This window comes from Brachycentrus maculatus, unplaced genomic scaffold (assembly GCF_059751285.1).
Source record: "Brachycentrus maculatus isolate JH-2025_06_01 unplaced genomic scaffold, ASM5975128v1 h1tg000473l, whole genome shotgun sequence".
Lineage (NCBI taxonomy): Eukaryota > Metazoa > Arthropoda > Insecta > Trichoptera > Brachycentridae > Brachycentrus > Brachycentrus maculatus.
The window spans coordinates 239,869-266,233 of NW_028281220.1; the positions used below are offsets into that span (position 1 = coordinate 239,869).

Sequence of the window (26,365 nt, forward strand, 5' to 3'; positions counted from 1 at the left end):
CATTTCGAAAGCGTCAATGCTCTTCCTCTCTGCTGCTTTTATGGTTAATTTTCTAGATTAATGGAAATACGTTGTGCTTGAATATATAAATTTTACGCCACTGACAAAATCTCGAATTAAGTATATCGAGGTACCTACGTCATCTCTGCTATAGAATCTCTCGAAAAAATGTTTGCTATTTGCCCGCATAAAATAATAATTCATAACACAAATTCAGCCTTATCTTACAATTCTGTTTTATATAATATAAGAGCACCGTAAAACCTGTCAATTAAGTGAACAGTGTGTCAGTACGATAGTCAATCAAAATGGATTTTAAATTAGTCATTTTGTGTTTTGCGATAGTTCACGGTGCCTGTGGTGAGATATTAAAATGCATATTAATACAGTATAGTATATTTTTTGCCAGTGAAAAATACAATAAACGGGCTTTTATACATCATTTTAATAAAGAATTATTCTTAAATTTCAGTGATTAATTTATCCGTCGTATGATCGCGAGATAAAAACTGATGAATTTTCGAAAAATATCTCATTATATATTTTTAAAAATTTGGTTTCAATCCAATGAACAGTCGTTATACCCAATATGGAAATCTTCAGCAAAATAAATCATTAAAATCTGATCAAAATGGTTTCAATAGCTTTTAATAATTAATTATCTGTCCGCTTCCGTAGTGTAATGGTCAGCATGCTCGCCTACCGTTCTGGAGGTCCCGGGTTTGATTCCCAGGGGGGTTTAATAAATATAAGTGATTTTTTCACTCTAATATTTATTAAATATTACACTGGACTGGTACCTGAAGTGGAGGGCTGATCACCTTTCCTTCATGTGTTCGATCGAGATAACACTGCGTTTATATGAAGCAGTGCCCTATGCACCATTGGGGTGTGGTAAGGGATTTATTATTAATAATTAATTATTATTAAAAATGTCAAGTTAAATAATTTTATTTATTAAAAATTAATCCAATAAATTTATTTAAATTATTTACATATTATGTAGTTAATTTAAAAAAAAATATTGGATTAATTTAAGGTAATGTTCAAATAAATTAAAATTAATTTAAAGTAATGTTCATTTGGTTTTAAAGAATATTAGGTTCCGATTAATCACATATTGGGGCTTAACGTTTTTTCCTTAATAAAATAACTCGAATGAATTTACACAACGGAGCGATGTTAAAACATTGTAAAATATGTATTATTAATCAATTTTTAGTATTTTTTATATAAATGTTTATTTATAAACGTTTTTTAATTCGTGGATTTAAAAAAAAAGATTCATAGTAAAATGTATTCAAATATTTCACCACTATTTAATTACGCCTCTCGTGATTAAACATTTATTAGGGTCAAAAGACAAAGGCTTTGCAATTTTTTTGCAGGAAAAATGTTCTAATAAATGAAATAAAAGGCATTTTTCTTTATTTTGACGTTGAATTTCTAGTACTCCATTTTAATTTATGTATTCAATATTAGATCAAACACTGATTTTTTTGAGTTTAATTAAGCTGTATATTATTGTCAAAAAACACATAAAAATCCATTTTGTGACAATTGTTTCGCCTAGTTGCAACATTGATTTTTATGTGTTTTTTAAACAATTAAATACAACTTAGTAGATTCAAAAAAATTGTATTCGATTTAAAATTTAATGTATTTTTCTTTATTTAAGAGTAATTAGTATTTAAAAAATACGCACTCTTAATCGAGTTACATACTAAATATTTAATAAAAATATAAGACATGCATATAGTAACATATTTGAAGATATATATTCTAATGGAGAGTAATTTCAAGGGGTGCCTGCGAAAGGTCCACAGCAGAAACCAGGGAAGGTAGTAGGAGGGCACGAGGCTGAGCCGCACTCACACCCCTACCAAGTGTCCCTCCAGAAGAGAATCCTCTGGATGCACAGGCACAACTGCGGAGGGTCTATCTTGAACGAATATTGGGTAACAATTTTATATCTTTTTTTTATATATATATTTTTTAAATATTTGTGGAGGTCCTCACCAAAACGTTACATTTCCATTATAAATGATTTTAAGTAACCAGGAAGTAATCTAGCGTATGAAATTATTACGTTTTGGTGCGATTTAATGATAGAATACAATAAACAGTACAGATTTGCATTTAAAGGATTTTTTGTGCACTGTTGGAAATATAAATTTTTGGTGAGGACCTCCACATTTGTTAATTGCCCTAGAAAAAAATATAGCATATTTAGTTTATATCTCGTGAAAATGAAATTGGATGTGTATAGTTCAAAATAAATAAATAAAGTTAATCCCTAAAAAAAAAACAAAACAAAAGATACAATAATACGATAGACACAATGGATTCAACATCTTATATCGATCAAGATTCCGTCACAAGCTCATTTATTCGTCTCATTCTTCTTGTCACATTTTCCAAATAAGACACCACCAAATCCGATAAATCCTTACTTCCTTGCCTCATCAATTTTTGTCACATTATTGTAATTATGTGTACGAGGAAATCAAAATAAATAAATATGCCAGGCCGAAAGCTTTTTATCCGCCTCCGAGGTGTAATGATTAGCGTGTTTAGCTACCATGCTGGAGGTCCCGGGCTCGATTCCCAGGGGAGGTGAAAATAAATATTTGTGATTTTACACTTTAATATTTATTTAATATTACCTTGGACTGATCTCTGAAGCGCTGGAGTAATCACCTTGCCTTCATGTAAATAACGATCAAGATAACACTGTGTCAATACAATGCAGTGCCCTATGCACCATTGGGTGCAGATAAGGGTTAGAAGAAGAAGACCGAAACCTTTAGGCACAGTCTCTTTTTTTAAATCATTTGGGGGAGTAAGGGTTATTATTAGAACTATATAAAAGGTTGAGGAAGGAAAGTTTTAAAAATTAATGCATTTTTTTTATCGCAAAATAATTTGAATGATTAATTGAATACCGATATAATATTTAAAATAATATATATTTTTTTATGTATGCATGTTTGGTTCCGAAGAGAAAAAAATAAGTTAATATACAGTACCCGGAAATATAGCGGGAGGTTTCAGAGTGCGTAGGAATAAGATTTATAAGTTGCCCAAATAGAAAATAGACTCCATTATATATCTTCCATAAAAAAATATATTGGAAAGGGCTTTTAGCTCGATGCTCCCATAATCCCCATATAAAATAATGTCACTGTGGATGGTTGATAAGCCGGAACGTTAGCCACCGACAATGTAACCCCAATAGCGTAGGTTTTTTATAAATCGAATTTCGATGCCTCAGCAAAACCCTTTGCGATTATAAATAAACCGCACAATGAAAGCTTTCGATGACAATAAGAATCAGACTATAGGATTCTCACTCTAATATTTATTTAATATTATCCTGGTTTGGAAGCGGAAGGCTGATCACCTTTCCTTCATGTGTTAACGATCAAGATAACACTGAATTTATAGGATCCAGTGCCCTATGCACCATCGGGTGTGGATAAGGGTTTAAAGAAGAAGTATTTTTTTAAAGGAATTACTCACGGAGCCTCTACTTTTACAGGCTTATCTGTATGTAGGATAGTAAGGATAGGGAAGGTAAATGTGAAAAACACATATTATTTTTTGACATCTCATCAAAGATGAAGAAGAATATGGAAGTCTGGGCATTTACGGGGCTGACGACCGTCATAGGCTGGTTTAAGTGATCACTTTACACACGTGTAACATTTACCAATTCTACCCATTATTGACAACCACACTACTCAAATTCTCAAATTCTTGGAAGTTCTATATAAATGAACCAATTTAGAAACCTTGTTCTTGAATCACTAGAACTTCACTAGAGACATCTATTGGTGAGATGAATTGAAAATAATTGAAAATAAATCTTTATTTATTGAAAATAAATCTTTCTTGAATTTATTTTGTAATTTCAAGTTCGTGAACGTTCGTGAACGTTCGTGAACAGGGGTCCGTGGTTCGGTTCCAAATAACATTACTTTATTTCTGTTTTCTTTTTTTTTCTATTTTCTAAAACGGCTTTTCTGAAAATAGTACTTCACGCAGATTTTGAAAATTATTTATAATACGAGTAAGTAACTTGATAAGGTGAATAGGTACCATTTTTTTTATTAATGACAAAATACAATTACTTAATTATTATTACGATTCTCACAGGTACTGACAGCAGCTCATTGTGTGGGAGAAACATTTTACAGTTTTCTTACCCCGCTGGACGTATACGCTGGAATTCACAGCCTCAAAGGACGAGAAAAATCAACCCAGGTATCTAGGGTGGTAGAAAGAGTCATACACCCTAAATATGAAGGGTAAATATTATTTATTTTTATTTATATTTATTTAAACTTCACAACTTTTTAAATATACCACATTCTTGTTAATACAGATATATATATATATATATATATATATATATATATATATATATATATATATATATATATATATATGTATATATATATATATATATATATATATATATATATATATATATATATATATATATATATGTGTGTATATATATATATATATATATGTATATATATATATATATATATATATATATATATATATATATATATATATATATATATATATATATATATATATATATATATATATATGTAATAATAAAAAATAATAAAAAAAGCTTCATATAAACGCAGTGTTATCTTCATCGTTTACACATGAAGGAAAGGTGATCAGCCATCCGCTTCAGGTACCAGTCCAGGGTAATATTGAATAAATATTACTGTGAATAAATCACTTATATTTATTTGACCCCCCCTGGGAATTGAACCCGGGACCTCCAGAACGGTAGCCGAGCGTGCTGACCATTACACTACGGAGGCGGACAAAAATAATAATAAATAATAATAATAATATATCATTATATATATATATATATATATATATATATATATATATATATATATATATATATATATATATATATATATATATATATATATATATATATATATATATATATATATATATATATATATATATATATATATATATATATATATATATATATATATATATATATATATATAACGTCTGTCAGTTTTCGAAACTAGTCGTGTGTAATGATATAAAACTCATTAAGTGGTATCAAACAAGTGTTTTTTTTTTAATAATCAATATGTCATTCCACAAAATTAATGCCGAATTTATAAATAATATATTCTTACAACATTTTGAGTGTGTCCAAATACTTGTTCACAAAATCTGGATTATCTCCAATTACAGGAGTTATTTTCATATTATTTTTTGACATCTCATCAAAGATGAAGAAGAATATGGAAGTCTGGGCATTTACGGGGCTTACGACCGTCATAGGCTGGTTTGAGTGATCACTTTACACACGTGTAACATTCACCAATTCTACCCATTATTGACAACCACACTACTCAAATTCTTGGAAGTTCTATATATATGAACCAATTTAGAAACCTTGTTCATGAATCACTAAAACTTCACTAGAGACATCTATTGGTGAGATGTAAAGAAGCTTTTTATTAAGCAGAAACTCTTATATTAGTATGTGAGATCCCAGACTTCCATATTCTTCTTCATCTTTGATGAGATGTCAAAAAATAATATAATATATTCTTGTTAACTATTTTATTATTGACGTTTTCAGTGATGTGAATCCGTACGACATCGCTCTGCTCAGGGTCAGGACGGCTTTGATCTTCAATGACAAAGTGCAGCCGATAAGTCTGCCCGAGGCCGGAAGTACTCCCCTCGGGGACTCCACTCTCACCGGATGGGGACTGCGGAAGTCTTCCCCTGGCAGCAGGCTACCGGAGTACCTGCAAGAAGTCGACCTTCCCGTGCTGACCTTCAAGGGTACGTCTGTAATATGTACCCTAATTCTGACTGGAAATTTTAATAGTTTCATTTTCATTTTCCGAATTTCTAACTTGCAAACATATTTTTTTCCCCACTTTATTTTATTCTAAAAATTATTTATTTTGTGGTGTTCATATTTACCGGTTTGAATACATGCGTATTAAATAAATAAGAATACTTTAATTTGCTGACTAATTACACGTAGGCTTTTTTTTTATAAAATCAAATTAAACATAAAGGATTTTGAAGTTATTTTGCATAGTTATGAGCAGGGATCTTTTTTTCATGTTATGCGTTGGCGTTCCGGCTCCGTTTTTCACGGGTAATACATGTATTTTTGTTATATTTTGAAAATCAATTAGACGAAACGATATTTGCGCTTACGTTATTGCAATATATGTTTTTATAATTCGTCAAAATGATAAAATGTGGAAAAGTAATGAATATTTAAATAATATTTGAATATATATTTTTAAGTATAAAGCTTGAAGTGAGTTCCGGGACCATTTTTGTTTAAAAAAAAGGCCTGGTTGTGAGTAATATTTATAAAATTATTATCCTGAGCTGATGAATTCGAAGTTCTGCGGAATAATCATACGACAATACACAAATAATGCGCAAACGTCATATTGCTCATATATCGCTCACTCCTTTCAAGAACGTCATAAATCAAAAATCGACAATTTTCAGTTGTGCATATTTTCGGGATGCCCAGATAATGTACTATATCCCAGCAAAAGCGGCATATTTTTAACTTAATATTTACCCGCTACAGGGCAGAAAGTGTTGTTTTTGTATTTTGAAGAAAAGGTTTAATATTTTTTTATTTTACTTAATATTTTCCAAATGGAGAAAAAACCTTCAGGTTTTACCTAAAAAGATCTGTTACACAGTAAAAAGTTCAATAAGTGGCTTGATATTTATTTTTAATACTTTGTATTATATTTTTAAACTTTTTAACACGTTCTCCTGAGAAATCAAGTTTTTTGATTTATGACGTTCTTGAAAGGAGTGGGCGAAATGATAATCGAAAATGATTAGCTAGAGTAAACTTACGTAAAAATATCTCTATTTGAAGTTTTTATTATTTTCGTCTTTGGTCATCCCATTATTCAGAACATGTTACTTTTCTGTTGACTGTTTTTATTAATTTTGATACAAACCGAAAACTAATAAAACATTGTTATAAAATCACTTCATTTTAATTTACGTAATTGTAATGTCGACTGGTTTCGAACCAAACAATTTTCCCATCAAGACAGCTAATTTTAAAGAAAATTATTTTGTTTGATAGAAAATGGTATAATATTTATTTTTGAAATATTAATGATATAAAACTAATATTTAGATTTTATGAAATCCTGAAAAACAGAGGGATAGAGTGCCAAAGTACCACAAAGAGGTCTCAGAGAAAATTAATACCTTAAAAGATACTAAATTTAGTACAAAGCTCTTCCAGGTGCTTATTAAAATTAGTTTACAATATATTTTTTAAGGATTAAAGGCTCCAGCAGCGCCTGCCCAATTTCCAGTTTCTTTCTCGTTATCTCTCAAACAAGGATACATCTGCAGAAACGACACGATCCAATAATGTCTTACCTCTAAACCCATTAGAATTTCAATTACCTCACCAAAAGAACTACCCATATACCCGATTACGATCATTCTGATTGAGGTAGAAGAAAATTGGTTCATTTCCATCAGCTTACCCTTAATTTAAATTTAGCCTGAAGATTGAATAGATCCTTATTAAAATACCTCATCCCACTTTTTAAAATTAGATAAGGTACTCAATATCAGTTGGTGGGGCGAGTTTAATGGTAATTTACTTTTCAATTAAATTTACTTGTCAATAATAAATATTTTATAATTCTATGCAATACATGTGCTGCATATCCCCTATCCTAATGTACATATTAGTGACCCTAAAGGAATCACAATTCAGTATTTCTCTATTCAACTGTATTAGGAGGATGACAGCATTAGTATTCTCAAACGGTAGGTACATATACTCGGTTCGAGAATACAAATGCTGCTATCCTAAATGTATGTATGCATACATATACAGGGCTTTTTTTCAAACACAAAAGATCCCAGAGCTCACTTCATGTCAAGCTTGCTAAAACAAATTATATTTAAATATCATTTAAATAAAAATTAAAGCTATTTTTCCTATCATTTTGACGAATTTCACAAATAAAGATTGTAATTACTTAAGCATTGTTTCGTGTAATTGATTTTGAAACATTAAAAAAATATATCCATGAAAAAAAGTGCCGCAACGCTGTTCCCCCGCATTACATGAAAAAAACGCCTGTATATATATATCGTAGTCTTACAGGAAAAAGTGACCAACTAACAAAACGTAAAATGTTCAGGAAGGCCATTTAAGTCACCTTTACTTGGCAAGAAAATAAACATCAATGCAGTTGGTCATTTTTAACAAGTCAATATATTATACTTTCAAGTTCAAAATCTTTTGGGATTTTTTCAGGGTAATGTTAAGCTAGTAAGTTCTCTAATAGTCAACGATCACGTTTTTGTAAAAAAAATGCACTTTCTCCTGTATGACTACGATATATCATGTAAAAACTTGAATGAATTATTATTAATTCTTTCATGAATTTCGTTAGAACGTTTACGGATTTTGTTTTAACTCAATTACACCATGTGTTTCTTAGCTTGTTTCCTATGGCTCTATATTTGTTCTCATGTCTTTCAGAGTGCAACGATTCCGTCGAGTCATTCCGCGACAGTCCGGACGACAGGAACCCATTGGACGAGGAGTCCAACGTGTGCACCGGCCCCCTGTCGGGCGGCAAGGGGGGCTGCAACGGGGACTCCGGAGGCCCTCTGGTGCAGGAGGGCGAGGGGGGCCTTGTACAGGTTCGGACACTTCTATAATTTACTTGTGTGTCAATAAACATTGTGCTTGAATTACTAGAATTTCACTAATGTCATCTATTGGTGAGATGAAAAAAGTTTTTATTGAGCTGAAACTCTTTCTAAAATAAAACAACTTTGTTTTTAGCTAGGTACTTGTACATTTTTATTTTCCAACCGGTTTCGACAAGAACCTTGTGCATGTTAAACCCTGATGATGACAAGGTTCTTGTAGAAACCGGTTGGAGAAAAAATGAACCAATAAAAAAGTGGTTAAAATAAAAATTGTTTTATTATATAAAGTTTATAAAATGTGCCACAAAGTATCTGCAAAAAACATTCAAGAAAAAAAACTCTTTCATTTGTATGTGTGGTTTGATTCCTGGATCACATACATGGGAAACATTAGAAAATATCCTTTTCATTTTATTATTTTAAATTATAATTTAATCAGTTAATTTATTTACAACATGTTGAGTGTGTCCAAATACATGTTCACAAAATCTATGTTGAGATGTTAAAAATAATGTAAAAAACTTCTCTAATTATTTATAGATTTGGCGTTTAATTTGTAGAACTCCATTTTAATTTATATATCAAATATTAACATCAAACTGATTATTAGAGTCTACCTACTAAAATGCATTTTATTACAAACAACACATAAAAAATATATATTGTGACAATTGTTTCGCCTTGATAGGGCATTGTCATTTCTAGGTACTTAAGTAATAGTTATAACGTGTGCAGTAATAATTATCGAGGAAAATAATAACTGTGTGTAAAAATACCGATCTCAAATCGGTGTTTATAAGCGGACTGATTAAAATTTGATATTTTAAACCAGGACAGTGTATATCATATGAAATTACAAAATATACGTTAAAATATTGTTTGTTTTTTCAGATTGGTATTGTTTCATGGGGTTACAACCCTTGTGGATCTAAAGGAGCACCTACAGTTTACACTAAAGTCTCCTCATTCATCGACTTTATAGAAGAACACATGGATAACGATGACTGGGCCAAAGTTACACGAACCAAAGTATTGAGCCACATGTCCAATTAATGTTAACAAGATATCAACGAAAAGGGATTAAATATAATCATCTATGTTTTGTAAAAATATATTTTAAAATTAACTAAATAAATAATAATATGAAAAAAACTCGGTGATATTTAATATATTTTTGTAATCAATATAATTGTAATATATATATATATATATATATATATATATATATATATATATATATATATATATATATATATATATATATATATATATATATATATATATATATATATATATTATATGAATTGATTATGCAATTAAATACGACATGGCTAAATGATGCGATCTATTATAATTCAGATCTGCCTATTTCACCATTGTTCTTTTGACCAAAAGAAGTGTGTGTTGGATTTGTTTGATGTGTTTATGTGTTTTCCAAAACACAAACACTACAAGATCCATCTAGTAGGTCTCTGTATATTACCACAAAGTTAGGATTTGAGTACCATGAGGATTTGAAATGAATGTGTAATAGATACCATAGATACCAATGCGTGCACTAGAGAGAAGAGAGAAGAGAATTAATTAGGGTCCACAGTAGAGGTACGCAGTACCTAAGGTAAGCTAGGTACTACTTACTAGGGTAGGTAGTAAGGTAAGGTGATACTACTTAGTAGGTAGGGTAGGTACTGGTTGGGTTTTTATATGTCACGCCAGCAAGTTAGGATAGGGAACACTGCTTTCTGCCTACATGGAAGGCACGCCCCTGCATATAAATATATGTCCTGTAAGTCCTGTGGATAATCGATGCCCTCCGCCGCCCGCCGCCACCGCCTCTAACTCCAATTCATTTTGTCGCCGTGAATGGATTGACGTCACGGGGTCGCCGGAGCGGCAGAATTACCAACTGAGACCTAACTGAATTTATCAGTCAACAACAGCCCTCGAGTTGCGACATTCCTCTAGAAAAACTGACAGGGTCGACAATAACGTTTTTTTTTACATAATAATATTATTTTAAAACTAACAAACTAACCATCACTCTGCTTTACCGCGAGGGTTAGCAGAGAGAATCGAACCCCACACCAATCCGTCTTTACAAACAATATGAGCTTTCGCGTTATATTTTCAGCAGTGTTTTTTTTTACTTAGTCTTCAATGAAATAATATATCATTTATAGAAGTTACCTTTAGAAAAACGGCACTTGAATTGGAGCATTGCAAATCTTGGAAAGTTAATATAATATTTGATACTATTCAGTAGCCATTTAATGTGTCCATAAAACTAAGGGTTTTGGTATTACGCAGGTCTAACTAGACGATTTCCAAATTTCATATATGGTATACAAACATTATTCCGTTAAAATAATTTGTAACACTAATGGAAGATTCTGTTTTTACGCAACCCTGAACTAAGGCTTTGCCAATTTATTGTCGACAAATTGCATTGACACAGATTTCGATTACCGTACGCTCCAAACGGCTGTGAACAATAAATTCAATAACGGTGAGAACAAGTTGAAAAAATCTCATTTCGGTCGCTCAGCCAGGCACCCGCTCGGGTTTCCTATCGGATGAATGATGAGTGGATGCTGCGCAGTAGCGTTCTGTGAATGGGCGCCGGGGACCGGGAACCCCCCCAACACGCCACGGCGTGTGGAGGGACAGATAATGGACATTACGGGGTACGTGGGTGCTGCAAATTGTTAATACCTGCCAACACAAGTGTGAAATTACTTCGGAGCTTCGCAGTATAAAAAGCCTCGGAAGAGCTCGGATTGTCACAGTTCTTCGGTAACTCTCCCAAGAGAGTGAACCCAGCACCTGAAGCTTTTCCACTGAAAGAAGCATTTACAGAAATACTTCCGATCATCGCAGTATTTCGGTGACATTTCATCATGTTGTACAGAGATACTCTGTTGGCGGTAGGTGCGCTCTTCCTACTCGTCGTACGTCCATCTCAAAGTTTTATCGAAAACGTGTGCGACGGCATCCAACTAGATGACAAGGTCTGCGAGAGACACGAGAAAGGGAATAAAGGCAACGACGTACTCATTAAGGCCAAGGAAGACGCGGCGAAAAATGACATCGGTTTGAAGGAAACTCGGGTCGTTTTATCCAGATACCATCTCGGGACTGAAAATAGCAGAATTTACAGGGAAAGAAGTTCCGAAGATTCATCCGCGGCACGGGAATCAAATAGGCGACAACGGCTTTCCACTGTGTCCTCTAGGTTCGAGGGCCGAGAGACCAGATATGACCGAGCGCGACGGGAAATCAGCTTAACTACACGTCGGAATAACCGCGAAAACGAGCAATACCCATCGACTCGATCGCCAGTAAATCGTAAAGGACAAAATGAAATTCGTCTAATTTCCAGACGTTTTATTGCCGAACGCCGAAATGATAGGCGCGAATCAGTATCGCAGGCACGAGACAATCAAATCAGGATCACGGACCATCAAATTCCGAGCCATATAATGAATTCGGACAACCGCAATCCCGACAGACGAACCACCGATCGCCTCGCTATTCGACGTGACACCAGGGTCGAAAGCCGAAACGAAGAACGCCGGGTAGGTCGAGGCACTTCCGAGAATAGAGCATCGGCAGTATCGACGAACCGACGACTGTTGGAGGGCAATTTACAGGTAGATCGTTCTACAAATCGCCGAGAAACGCGGGAAATTTCACAAACAAACCGACGGAATTTATCACCTCTACAGAACAATAATCGCATCAATATTGATCGTATCGCCAAAAATGAGGAGCGTCGTGTCGACCCCTCGGCACGTAATAGTGTGTCAAACGAGAGACGCGATATCAACGCTAACAAAGCAGTCGAACGTCGATTATCCGAAAGAAAAGAATCTAGACAAAGGGAAGCTGGAAACAGGGAAATTTTCCGGACTAAGCGCGAAGCATCTAACGAGCGTTCTGCGTTAAATCGTCTGTCTGAAAGAAGGACTGAAAGGACAGTAGACGCGAGGATATCATCTGTACGCCGAGAGATGGAAAGATTTTCTAGCGAACGGGTAGACAGAAGGTTGCCAAGTGAGCGGATCCGTTCTTCCCGGAGTGAGAGAGAATCTCGAGTGACGGTTTCTAGGGCCGCAAGAAATGTTCCGAACATGTTGGAAATTCGTGAACGCCGATTGGATATGTCTCGAGTAACGAATGTTCGCGGGATCCGAAGTGCGGAAATAGGAGACCGACGAATCGAAAGATCATCTGCAAATGATCGTCGCATGTATGAAGACAGCCTACGGAGGAACACTTATCCAGAAGGCGCTTCGAGAAATAACTTAGTAAGAGCAAACCGCGAAAGAAAATTAGACCGTAGCGTAGAACGAGGTACACGACGAGAAGACCGAGAAACCGGAGAACACCGATCCAAACGAGACTTATCCGTAACTCGCCGAGAACGGTCAAATGAAAGAATCACCGATAATTATATTGATACCAGCCGACGTGTATCTTCCGAGCGAAGAACAGAAGAATATCGAAGCACTGTAGATAACGTACAAAGGCAAGCCAGCAGGATTGATAGATTTACTTTGGATCATCGTGCATCTCGCAGCAGTAACAGAAATCTTCGTTCTAGATCTCTGGAAGAAACTCGCAATGACCAATCAAATAATCGAAAAACCGAGGAGAGGAGTGTTTCTCCCCTGAACCGAGAAAATACGCGGACACAACCGAACCGGATCCAGCGATTTTCTAATGATCGTCTCATTTCTCGTCAAGAAAGGATGAATGAGCGTTCGCGAAATGTTGAATATGTCGCACGAGCTGATTTAAAAGATGAACGACGAAATGGCGAACAACACATTTCACAAAACCGTGTAGAAGAAAATTCGAGAATGACGCGGTTCTCCAATGAGCGACGCCTTTCTAACACTCGATCCCAATCCGCAGGACGCATGTCTCGTAGGTATGACAGGAATGTGCGCTCTCGTTCTGCCGAGCTTGGATCTAGAATCAACCATTCCAGTGAAAGAGTAATTGAGGAGCAAAGTATTTCTGAAAGCCGTTTTGAAGGTGATAGACAAAGGCGATTTGTAGAACGCACATCTAGATTGGATTTATCAAGTGAACGAAGAAACAAAGAAAGGCGCATTTCCAGAAATCGACTCGATGACAATACAAGGAGACAATATAACAGAATCGATCAATCGAATTCCCGTCGCATTTCTCAAATCGATAACAGGAACATACGCTCAGTTCTTAATGAACGGGTTTCTAGAACTGACTTATCATCTAGTGAACGACGAAATGATGAAAGACGCGTTTCAGAAAATCATATTGAAGATTCTAGGAGGCAACTAAGCAGGTCACACGTTGAACGTCGCATTCGGGCAGCTGAAAGTTCAAGGGTAGCCAGATCAAACCCTCAACGAATGGCCACCGATCGCCGTACAGATCGTCAAACAAATAACGTTCGCGAAATATCAGAACGTAGAATTGAGACCCAGGACATTCGATTCCAGCGCCTAATCGCGTCCCCGGAGCAATATGAAAAGTCAACCTTCAAATTAAACACGCTGGATGAGATAATCAATCCGACAATGGCTGAATTTGGAATTCAAGTCTTGCAGGCACTTTGCATCTGTACCATATTCCTTCAAATTGCAAGCACATACAAGGATTCCAAGATGAAATCTGGGTAAGTTCTCTTTCAAATTATTTATATATTTATTAATCTATTAGAAATTATACGTTGTATTTGCATATTTTGAAACTTTTTTCTTTATAAAAAAATATATAAAATTCTTCAGATTTATCCATTCCCATTCCGTATAATTTCTTTAGTGCCTTGTATAGTACAGATTTCTTAATTTTCTTTAAACGGTAGCATTTTTACTAGTGAATACTAATACTTGCTTGAATTCTAATATTTATATTTCATTTACCATTATGAATATCAATCCTTTAATTATAACGGATACATATTTTTGTGAATCCCCTTCTAAGTTGAAGTAAACAGTCTTATTTTTCCCCGCCTATTATGTATGCAAATATAAAATGATAAAAGTGAATTTTTTTTTAACAGATTCTTTAGGGCTATCCAAAACTGGGGGCAGATGGTCAAAATCAAGGTGGATTAATATGGTGATCAGCACAAAGCAACCACAAACCTCCCCTACGACAGAGAAATGGCTATGACAATGTTAATGAGCGATATTTATATAAGATGCTAAAATAATTTAATACTATTTATTAAATAGATGTAGGTACCTGAAAAAATATTATATATTATATATTATATGAAATATTAAAATAAACAAAGTCAAATATAATATATTCAAAATCTCATATAATTAGAATCCTAAACAAGGTTTCTTTAAAAAATAAAAATAATGTAATATTATTTATACAAAAACATTTATAAATTGAATAAATATTTAGAGTACTTCTTTTCCATTCAAGTGGTAAAAATATCTCAGATTATAAACTAAAAAATACTTAGTACATATTAATAATATTTAAGTGAAGTATTTTCCATACATTTTCATGTAGTCGCCACTCATAGAGTAGTTACCCCTGTAGAATCAAGAATGTTAAAAAGAGTAGACCGTTATAAATATGGGATTCAGCTATCTTTCAAAAGTGTAGCATTTTTATGGAATATAAATACCACTGTTAAATTAACGTTTTAGAGATAAAAAATTTAAATATTTCACTATTGTAATAAAATATGTTATAATGCTTTGAAATTAATAAAGTGTAGCAGCAAAACCGTTTTTTATTTAACCTTTTTTTTAAATAGTTTAATTCTTCTCTACCTCTAGAAATTGAGAATTAAACTATCTTGTCCAATGCAAAAACCAAAATGTTTCCCTTTGTATTTTTTCTATAATAAGCAGTTTTCCGTTAATTTTCCAGATACATGCATGAGAATTTGATAAACACGGTAATTTAAAGAAAAAAAATATTTTATTTATTTTTTCAAATGTAAAATAACCATAATTTGATAAAAACAGAAATACTGTATACAAATTTTTGCGGAAAACAGAAACAATTTAAAACATCCAAAAATAAAAAAACGGAATTCCCAAAAGGTGACACTATTAGCATTATTTATCAAGCCTAAACATAAAATGTATTGTTTGGCATGCATACTAAGGATGGGAAAAGTATTTATACCCATTCGGTCGATTGATGCTTAAGGATGGGAAGGGTATTTTTACCTTCTGCGCCGGCCTAATTTCAAAGTCAGAAAAGAAAGAATTATTTAATGTTTTTATATGAATATTATGTACCAATCTCTTTGTTAATGTCTAAACCATATGTACACAATTATGAAATCCCGTCGCCACCGATCTGCAGGCGTAAAAAAAACACCCGACCCAAATCGGCTATCCAAACATAAAACACAGTAAGGGACTTTTTTTTTAAGTACGTTATTTTTTGCATTTTTGGGCTAAGTAGAATCTACTTATTCAAGAAATGCTAAAAAAAAAACGTACTACTAAAAAAATGTCCCTTACTGTGTTTTGAGTTTGGACAGCCGAAATGTGTTAATATTGTAGATGATTCACAAAAACTTGTGAGTGAACTTACAAATTCACAAAACTTGTGACTTAGTTAAAATTATAACATTATGCATTAGGAACAGTAACTATATTCAAATTTGTTTATGAAAGATAGATAACAAGAATAGGGATGTAACAAGTGTTTTTTAAAAATGGACCATTATGGAAAAAATCGCTTGTAACTATGCAAAAGTTTATTTTAGGGTGTTTCCAATGGCTAAAAATTTATACCTCAAAATCACATTACTGTTGCTTTTTGCGACAAATGAATCTGATTGAGCAATACGTAATCGCAATTTTTTCAGATTAATTAATATCAGTATCAATTGAGTAAAGTAAGTCAATTAAAGATTTTCAGATATAGATTCGATTATCAAAAAGATCTCTGACATACCAAAATAGATCCATGGTATTACATACTACATTTATCTGAAGCTATTTGAAGTTGGAGATTTTTTAATTGCTTAGTACTTAGGACTTCAAAATTGTAATAAATTTAATACATCGTTTGGCTAAAATTGTAACAATTTTTTTATGTATTGAATTCCAAAAGCCTCTAATATCATAGATTTATAATTTTTAAAAATGCAAGCATTATATTGAAGGATTCATTTCCACAAAATATTTACGAATAATATATAGAAGTGTATTGTCCTATGAGATTTAAAGGGTTCTGTTATGTCGAGGTAGCTTTTCCGTAAATTGGCACAGGAAATTCACATAATAAAATGAATGTACATAATTTAAAAAAATAAAAATAAAAACAACATTCTAGTAGTTTCATATATTTATTCCAACTAATAAATGAATACAGAGCAATAACAAATTAAAGGCTTTACAGATATGCTTTATTTGTGTCTTTTAATATAATTTACAACTATAAAATACTTTGATCTTTAAATTCAGTCTTATAAGTAGTTATAAATGATGTTATGCAGATTTTAATTAATATAAAGGAGGTTACTTACTACACCAAGAACCATTTTTTTAAGTGCAGAAGCGGAATAAACACGAAAGCAGATACATATATAAAAAATAAATGTTTTTTTAGATACATATTTCTCTTCAAATGCACTCCTATCGAACGTTGACTAAAACTACCTTAACTGATTTCAATTTTCAACACTCAACTAAGAACCGGAACACCAAATCATGGAACTTGCGATACAAGTTATGTGACTAAACACAAACGTTTTAATAAAACCATAAGATGTTAATTATATAATATGCGTTATTCAAATAGACTAAAAATTAATATTAAAATACCTTACTTTGTTTCACACTTTATATGATACAAGGCACACTTAGCACAATTTATTTTTTACAAAAGCTGCAAATTCATATTTTTAAAAATAATTTACATATAATATAACTCTTAACTAAAAATATTCACTGATATAAAGATGTATTAACTAATGTTAAATACATTAGACACCTATAGTTGGAGAATGTCCAATTTCATATTGAAATACTTAAAATTATTACTTATCAAATACATTTTGCTCACATTTCCAATATCAAATACATATAAGGAAAACTCAATAAAGGAGCGTGCTAAAGAAAAATGATACTTTGCAATATATCCTGTAAATGCCTTAAGTTTTCTGTGTTTTTCATATTTGCATAACCTTATGGAAGAGATACGACTGTATAGTCCAGTGTCATGAAGTGAACATTTTCCGATATAAAATAATTCGGGATTTAAAATGGATGCCTGAAAAATGCGTTATGGAAAAACCCCGAGATGAAGATCGGCAGCAAAATTAAGATTTCCAAAACTTGTGTCCGACCCATCATGACGTATGGAATCAAAAGTAGAGCGGACACCGTTGCCACAAAAAAACGCGCTTAGAGTGTCTGAAATGAAGACTCTAAGAAGCATATCAGGCAAGAGTCTTCGAGATAGAATAAGAAATGCCAGGATCAGGGAAATATGCGAGATCGAATATGTCGTTAGGTGGGGAAGGCAACGAAGGAGACAATGGTATGCGCATGTGAGGAGAATGGAACCATCCAGACTCCCCTACATCTCACTGAATGGCCAACCCCATGGTGGACGACTCCCGGGCAGACCACCAAAGAGATGGGTTGATAGCTGCGAATCGACATCGCAGGAGGCTAAAAACAGGCAACAAGGCCTACAACAAGATGAAGAAGAAGGGGTTTTTTAAAAAAACAAAAGAGTTCATCAAAACACGAATATCGAATATATTATACAAAATAGTATTGGATAATTCTCACAAATTGACATAATGTTTGAATATAAATGTTGAAAAAAATAAAACAGTTGTTATTTTATTATAAAAAATACAATTCCACCATGAAATGTTAATACAAAACTTAAATCTAATAATGCAATACCTAGTAAATAGAGCCCTCCTACATAACTGATAGACAGATTTCATTAATTACACATATATAATTGTAATACCTAGAAGCTCTTGATAATATTATCACAGAATAACGGAATTTCAATGTAAGCTTAATATTATGTAAATATGGAATAAAGTCAATACTGACTGACTTACTTCAGGAACCATATGAACCGAGCATCATATACAGGCCTCCCTCAAACTTCTATCCTGGGCATTCCAGTCAGCACTTCTGTGGATGCCCATCACTATACCATCCTAATTGTGGATGGCGCTGCAGAACTCTCCAATTGTAGACAGAGCTTATACTTGCCAAACTAATTATGTAGATATGTATCTGCATTCAGTAACATCCGCACTGTCATTGATATTGATAAACCCAGTAGATGATGTATAACTTTAGGTTAACTAGTACAAAAGACTCCAATAACTCGACAATATAAAACTATAATAAATTCATTAATGTGTACCATAAAAGGTACAAAAATGATTTTAAATAATGATGAAAGTAATGGAGTTATTTGAATCCATTATTAACTCAATACAACATTGAAAAGAAAATTAGTATGTCCTTAATAATCAAATAAGCCAAATATATACGTATAAAAAAAACAAAAACCAAGTGTCGTCTCTTTAACGCCTGCATCCTAACAGTGTTGCTGCACGGATGTGAGTCGTGGCACCTCACCAAAACTCAAAGCAAGAAACTAGCAAGTTTTGAAAATAGATGCCTGAGGCGAATACTGGGTATAAAGTGGTATGACTTCATCAGGAATGACGAAGTGAGGAGAAGAACTCAACAGCCCCTCATACTGGAAGTCCTGAAGAGAAGAAGGTGGACATGGTTGGGACATGTCCTTAGAATGCCACCTGAGGGCATCAAATCCCTCGTGTCTCTTCTTCCAACCCCGAGGATTCCGGCGCCCCGGAAGGCCGCTGACGACCATTCACCGACTATACTCAGCGGAACTTCGAGACGCCGGACTGACCTGGGAGGAAGCCAAGGAGATGGCGCGTGACAGAGTGACTTGGAGACGACTCGTGTTGGCCATATGCTCCACCTAGGGAGCGAACATGGATAGAAGAAGAAGAAGATACGTATATACGATGTTTGAAAATGATGCGGAATACATTGAAACACGTATCACAATTGATTTTAAGAAATAATGGTATTTCCAAAGAAAACTTAAATTAAAAATGGATAGATTTAACCACAAAGTGACTGCCGAATCAACTTATTCGGTTATTAAGTTGTTAATTGGGTTATTAAGATCACTCGAAATATGTTTGTTTGAACTTTATAATCACTCGATCAATGGAATCACCCATTTCAAGAGGTTTTTTTTATAATCATTAATCAGAGATTTTACTATCGGAGATCAAATAAAAGAAAACTTTTCTTTCAAATAATTAACACACTTTGTACGGGGAGAGTATTACTACCCTCTTGCCTGACTAGTGTTTATCAGTAGGGCAGGTATTACTTCCGTATACTACCTTTTACGCCGAATGCATTTTAAAGACAGGTAAGGTATTTCTACAGTAAGGTACGGAAAGGTAAGTATTTTATGTCGCGGGTTCGATTCCCGCCAAGTGCAAAATAAATTCAAGAAAGATTTATTTTCAGTTGGTCTGGGTGTTTGTGATGTATTTTTCACATTTACCTTAACTATCCTTACTATCCTACCTGAAGACAAGCTTCTAATAGAGGCTTTGCGGGTTATTCCTTTATTTAAAAAATAAAAATAGTGAAATCATTTTCGTTTTCCGTAGGCGATAATAATTCTCAAATTATGATCTGTTTTTTTTATCTCAATAAAAACAATACTGTGGAGCAATATAATATGGTAAGTGTGAATTTGAATATTTATTCAAAAAAATATCGATACTTTGGAATATCCAGTGGAACCTCTCATAATGAGCATAATTCGCTACAGAATTTTACTCCTTAAGCGAAACCTTTTTTGTTTCAACTGGCGTGGAATTCCCGGCCCACAAGTGAATATCTCGAAAAGAGAACTTGCCTTTTCTGTATAGTTCATTATGTGAAATCGTTTAGGGAGCAACTTTATCAGTTTTTTTTGCTTATTATGCAAATTTTTCGATATTATTTTTTGACATCTCATCAAAGATGAAGAAGAATATGGAAGTCTGGGCATTTACGGGGCTGACGACCGTCATAGGCTGGTTTAAGTGATCACTTTACACACGTCAATAATGGGTAGAATTGGTGAATGTTACATGTGTGTAAAGTGATCACTTAAACCAGCCTATGACGGTCGTCAGCCCCGTAAATGCCCAGACTTCCATATTCTTCTTCATCTTTGATGAGATGTCAAAAAATAATATGAAAATGACTCCTGTAATTGGAGATAATCCAGATTTAGTGAACAAGTATTTGGACACACTCAAAATGTTGCAAATTACTCATAACGAAAGGCGCTCATTTTGAAAGGTTCCACTGTACATATAGCGATTTTTGTAAAATTAAGGTTGGGTTTATTTTCCTCTGGTTTTTGTCCGACGCAGCCACCGGTGAGTTTGTCGCGAAGCCCGCACAAACTGTGCTAATAAGGATACTGAGTGGGTAGGTTAAGCCTGTCGGTACAGCGTCCCGAGTCCAGACTAGACGGCTGGAACTGAGAGTCCTTGAGCCTTGCCAAAGAGTCCACAAGGGTTTTCAACCGAAGCTCCCGCCCTTCGTAACGCTTCTCTAGTTCGGCGACCTGCAACGTACAAAGGACATAAAACAAAAGATATGCAACTTATATTTATACGGTGCGAATAACTTGTTTAGTCTTATAAATTTATTAGATTTTCAAAACAATATTTTGAGCACAAATGTCAAAACTTTGCATACAAATAGAAGATTTAACATTTCAAGGGTGTCATATCGCTCACTCCTTTCAAGAACGTCATAAATCAAAATAGTTGATTTTTCAGGAGAACATTTTTAAAGTTTAAAAATATAATACACTTTCTGCCCTGCAGCGGGTAAATATTAAGTTAAATATATGCCGCTTTTGCTGGTACATTTTCTGGGCATTCCGAAAACATACACAACTGAAAATTGACGATTTTTGATTTATGACGTTCTTGAAAGGAGTGAGCGGTTTGTCATAAAATTTTGACGACTTTCAAAATTTGAGTCGTGCGGTTGTCAATCCCTGTAAATACCCGGACTTCTATATTTTTATTCGTTTATGTTAAGATATGACATTAGACAGGCGCTGTGGAGTAGTTGAGTAGATGCTCGACTGAGAAATTGGGGTCGCGGGTTCGATTCCCGCCTATGGCAAAATGAATTCAAGAAAGATTTATTTTCAATTGGTCTGGGTGTTTGAGATGTATTTTTCAAATTTACCTTCCCTATACAATTATTATTAAATCCTTAATACAATTATTATAATACAATACAATTATCCTTATCCCAGACAAATCTCTTAAAGTAGGGACGTAGCGGGTTATTCCTTTAAAAAAATAAAAAAATAATATAAAAAATATCAAAAATACAATATTAAACCCCCAAGGGACTGTTATCAAGATATCTACAAATCCTATGCATACTTTTGTATGCCACGAAATCCAATTTTACATCAGAAAGACTTGAATATATTTTGTCCGATGCATTTGTACTAAATACTCTGAGTTTTTTTTATTAATTTTGTTTTCTAATACCTTAAATTTCAACATATTATAATCCTTTTCTGATGCTTTACTGTTACATTTTGTCGATCTATCAGTCTGGCATTCCGATGGGAAGTTCAACTTGGAGTTCAACAGTTCAGCCTTGTGTTTGTAGTGATCTCTCTCCATAACGATAACCGATAACTGCTCGTCCATCAGCTTAATTTGATTATGAAGTAATTCTACCGTTGTGTTTAAAGTAGAAACGTCATCTTTTAGTGGCAAAACTTTTACATTTAGGTTCATCAATTCCTTCTCGTGAGCTGTTTGCAAGGCAAAAAGCTGGAAAAAAATATATGTTTAAAAACAAATAAAACCGGTTAAAACTTCTCATCTTCAGCACCGCGTGAGCTGAGCCAGCATCTAAATTGAACCTTTTGTATCCCTTCCAGGTAAACGGTTACTCATTCAAATGGGCAAAAAATCATTTGTCCTCTGCTCCACATACTGTAATAAATACGAGTGAAAAAAAGGTGACCTTGCATTTTACATTAATAATACTGATAATAAAATAATGTCAAATGACGTTCGACATAGGACCTACGAGGAAAAAATTTATGTCGAATGAGATTCGACATTGGACCAGTAAGGGTAGACATTTGAATTTAAATCAAAAGTGTATCATTTAATTTTAGGACCAATTCTAAGCTCTATATAAAAAATCTTCCAACTACTATCTACACTCAATGGTGTAAATGGAATGAAATTGGATTGACACTGTAACGGTGTTAGCTTGATTGCCAATTATGTGAAAAGAAGGTGATTAGTCCTGCGCTATAGATTCTTGACTATGGGAGTGGAATATATGTACATATATGATGCAAAGTGAAGGACATTACTGCTACATAGGAATGGAAATGAAAAGGGGAATGGTAGGGACTGTTGGAAAGAAAGGGGAGAACACCAGCAATAACTGGGCACTGGGGGTTGGATACCTATACTCGTACTAGCATGTGTGAGAACACATATGGATGTGTGTTTATGCTAATTATAGCATTAGATAATAGATAATCATTAGATAGAAATTTTAAAAATAATGTAATTATTAGATAGCTAAAACAACAAATCTCACATCTTCAATTCTCTTTTTCTTCAAACTCTCATAATCACTTTGCAATGTAATTAGATCTTTCTTGACTGAATCGCCAGCTTCATCTTGTTCTACTTTCCTCACTTCATTCTCCTTGTTGCACTTCAGACGAGGATTTAATGCTTCTGTAGATGACCTTGTGGATCTTGCAGTGTTAGCTTTTCCAGTTGTTTTTTTACCCATCACTTTTTCTGAACTTCCCTTAGAACCTGTGGATGCAAAACATACTATTTTAAAATATTGGGGTGACAATTGATTGAAAAGAAATCAGATTAAAAAATCACAGAACTAAAAAAAGACTGGTACTATTCCAGGCCTCGAAGATGTATTCTATCAGCATGATGTAATTTTAAAAATAATTTATGGTACAAAGAAACGAAATTATACAAACCCTCTTTATCCTTTTGCAATTTTGCCACAAGTTTCTTAGCATCCTCCAACTCTCTGTTAAGCCTTGTAATAGTCTTCTCTTTCTGTGCTATTTCTGTATTTAACCCTCGAACTGTTGCAACTAAATGGCTATGGCTGTCTTCCCTAGACAAAGAGCTGCCAGCCCTATCGTTGGTAGGTAGTGTCTTAGAAGTTTTGGCTGATGAAGGTTTAACAATTTGGGTTTGGATAGCTACCGGAGCGGTGGCCTTTTCCGTCTGGACAGTCACGCTCCTTGTGATTTTAGGTTTACTAAGCTCCTTGAGCTCAGAATTAATATGCTGCAGACTCACAACTTGATTCTCTAAGTCCCCGATGTGAGTTTCATAGTTAATTCTCATGGCATTCACTTTTTCCTGCACTGTGGTTAAGGCGGATTGATATTTGTTTTCTTGCTCTTTTAATTCTTGTTCGAGGAAAGAAATTCTATTTTCGAGCAACGTTTTTGTATTATGTCCTAATGTAGGATGTTTTGAAGCCACTGAAAAAAAGAGTTTTTTCTCACTTGTAAGATATATGTTATTATACCCTAGTGGAAATAATTCTAGACGATGAATAAAAAGGTTCTAGGAAGAATCGGGAAAACTCGCCAATTAGTGACATCAAACTTAGGAAATTTGAGTGCCCAAGACATATGATGAGACATGAGCGGTACCAAGTTCTTCGGGAAATAATGATAGAGAAAGTGGAAGTCAGAGTAGGCCTAGGCAGAAAGAGGAAGTCCTGGCTGCATAACACACAGTATAACAGCCAACATTCATCAATTGGAGAGGCACCAGAAAAAGAAGAGCAGTATTGTTTCCAGGAGAGTGAAATGTCAATCACTTCCAAAGTTATCATTGAAAATAAGTAGATAGGGAGCATTATTGAGAAAACTTGTTGAGATACTTTAGAAACCAATTAAATGTCTAGTACAGATAGACGCCGTTTAGTGTTGGGGATACATTACAATAAGTTCCAGCGCTTAAAAAAACCAGCATTAAAAGAGATCACCTTAAAACATACTGTAATGATATCAAAGGCGCCGTGAGATTATACATGAGTATCAAAGCAACAAAATTGTGCATAATTTTGAAATTACTAATACTGCATGCGATTACAGGGAATTCTCAAACTACCGAGTAAAACTGAAACAGCACTAATGGAGTACAAAGGGTAAAATACAAGAAGGAATCCCACCATGTACTGTATATTTTTTAATAATAACTGTATAAAATACCATGGGTATGTTTAAAAAATGGATATACCTGATGATGATCACAGTGACATAGTATGGTTGGATTAAGTTAAATCAAAATGTGTAACTTGAATACTAATAAAAAAATCAATGCTATCATAGAATCTGTTTATGTGACTTACCTATTAATGCTGACACTGAATCAGGATGTCTCCTAGCAAGGATTCCTTCCATCTCCTTACACTGCCTTTGTAGATCTTGAATTTTGATTTGATCTTTACTGGATTGGAGCAGAAATTGTTTCTTCTCTTCTTTGAAATGAGCTATGTCCTCCTTAAATTTTGATTCATTTAAGACTACGAGACTCTTATCTAACTTAGATGATTCTAATTCTTTCCGAAGCTTTTCAATGACTGCCTCTTTTTCGTTAAGTTGAGTTTCTAGAAATTTGTTATCCCTCGATAGTTCTTCATTAACACTTCTTGTTAATCGACTGGAGTCGGCCAAATTTTCATGTTGCATTTGTATGCTATGTAGTCTTTCATTTTTTTCTTTCAATTCTTCTCGAAGCGCATTAATTAACTTTGAATGTTTAGATTCATCCGGCAATGTGAAAGATTGTTTCTTCTCTTCAATTTTTCCATTTGTTACTTCACTAAGAGATTGTTTGAGTTCATAAATAGATGGATCCTTGTCAGTCTTAATTGATGATTGGGAAGCCATTGCAGATTTTTTTCGTGTATCTAGATCGGCTTCAACTGAATTATCCTAAAAAATGTAAAATTCATATGTTATTTAATTCTGTCATTGAAACAATATTCTCAGAGGCAACACTGGGCGCTTGCAAACAGCTCTAGTTTTGGTGCTCGTTGTCTCCAACTGTCGATGGACTAAAACTGCGACATGAGCACCTCTAAATTATAAAAATGAGAAATAAGATTAAACTCTTAGTTAAAAAAAACCACATGTAATAATAATAATCAATTAAATAGATCTTTATTTTTGGACATCAACAAATAATCTTTAAAAATATACATATTTTCCAATAACTCCGACATATGGAATTACTTCAACACCCAAGGGCTATATGCTGTAGTCTTCACCTTCAAAATTCGTCGCAAACAAAGTTGCTATAAAAGGTTCACAATTATACAAAAAAAAATCTACACTTTTAAGACAATATTTAAAATAAATTAGATCGTTAATCTTCATGTAATCATAACGAAAAATTCTCGGGAATTCGGTACGAATTTAGATAATAATATTAATATTTAGATTGCCGTAATTAAAAAAAAAAGTCGGACGAGGAATCACT

General features: G+C 33.7%; 3 protein-coding genes across 3 annotated transcripts; 2 read left to right on the forward strand and 1 right to left on the reverse strand.

Moving 5' to 3' along the window:
* Positions 1 to 308: 308 nt before the first annotated feature.
* On the forward strand, positions 309 to 9,813 carry LOC148302205 (trypsin-1-like). Its single transcript, XM_088271985.1, has 6 exons — positions 309 to 360; positions 1,804 to 1,958; positions 4,159 to 4,310; positions 5,651 to 5,859; positions 8,585 to 8,748; positions 9,652 to 9,813. Exons 1-6 carry the CDS (start codon positions 309 to 311, stop codon positions 9,811 to 9,813), a joined length of 894 nt encoding a protein of 297 aa, XP_088128111.1.
* A 1,728-nt stretch (positions 9,814 to 11,541) lies between these two features.
* On the forward strand, positions 11,542 to 15,006 carry LOC148302206 (uncharacterized). The gene is made up of 2 exons (XM_088271986.1): positions 11,542 to 14,425; positions 14,813 to 15,006. The coding sequence occupies exons 1-2, from the start codon at positions 11,658 to 11,660 to the stop codon at positions 14,865 to 14,867; spliced, it is 2,823 nt and encodes a 940-aa protein (XP_088128112.1). The 5' UTR covers positions 11,542 to 11,657; the 3' UTR covers positions 14,868 to 15,006.
* Positions 15,007 to 20,949: 5,943 nt separating this feature from the next.
* LOC148302207 (uncharacterized) lies at positions 20,950 to 26,133 on the reverse strand. Its single transcript, XM_088271987.1, has 6 exons — positions 26,086 to 26,133; positions 25,233 to 25,818; positions 23,836 to 24,354; positions 23,427 to 23,653; positions 22,346 to 22,636; positions 20,950 to 21,393 (listed from the first exon to the last, which is right to left on the reverse strand). The coding sequence occupies exons 2-6, from the start codon at positions 25,771 to 25,773 to the stop codon at positions 21,235 to 21,237; spliced, it is 1,737 nt and encodes a 578-aa protein (XP_088128113.1). The 5' UTR covers positions 25,774 to 25,818; positions 26,086 to 26,133; the 3' UTR covers positions 20,950 to 21,234.
* Between the last annotated feature and the right edge of the window lie 232 nt (positions 26,134 to 26,365).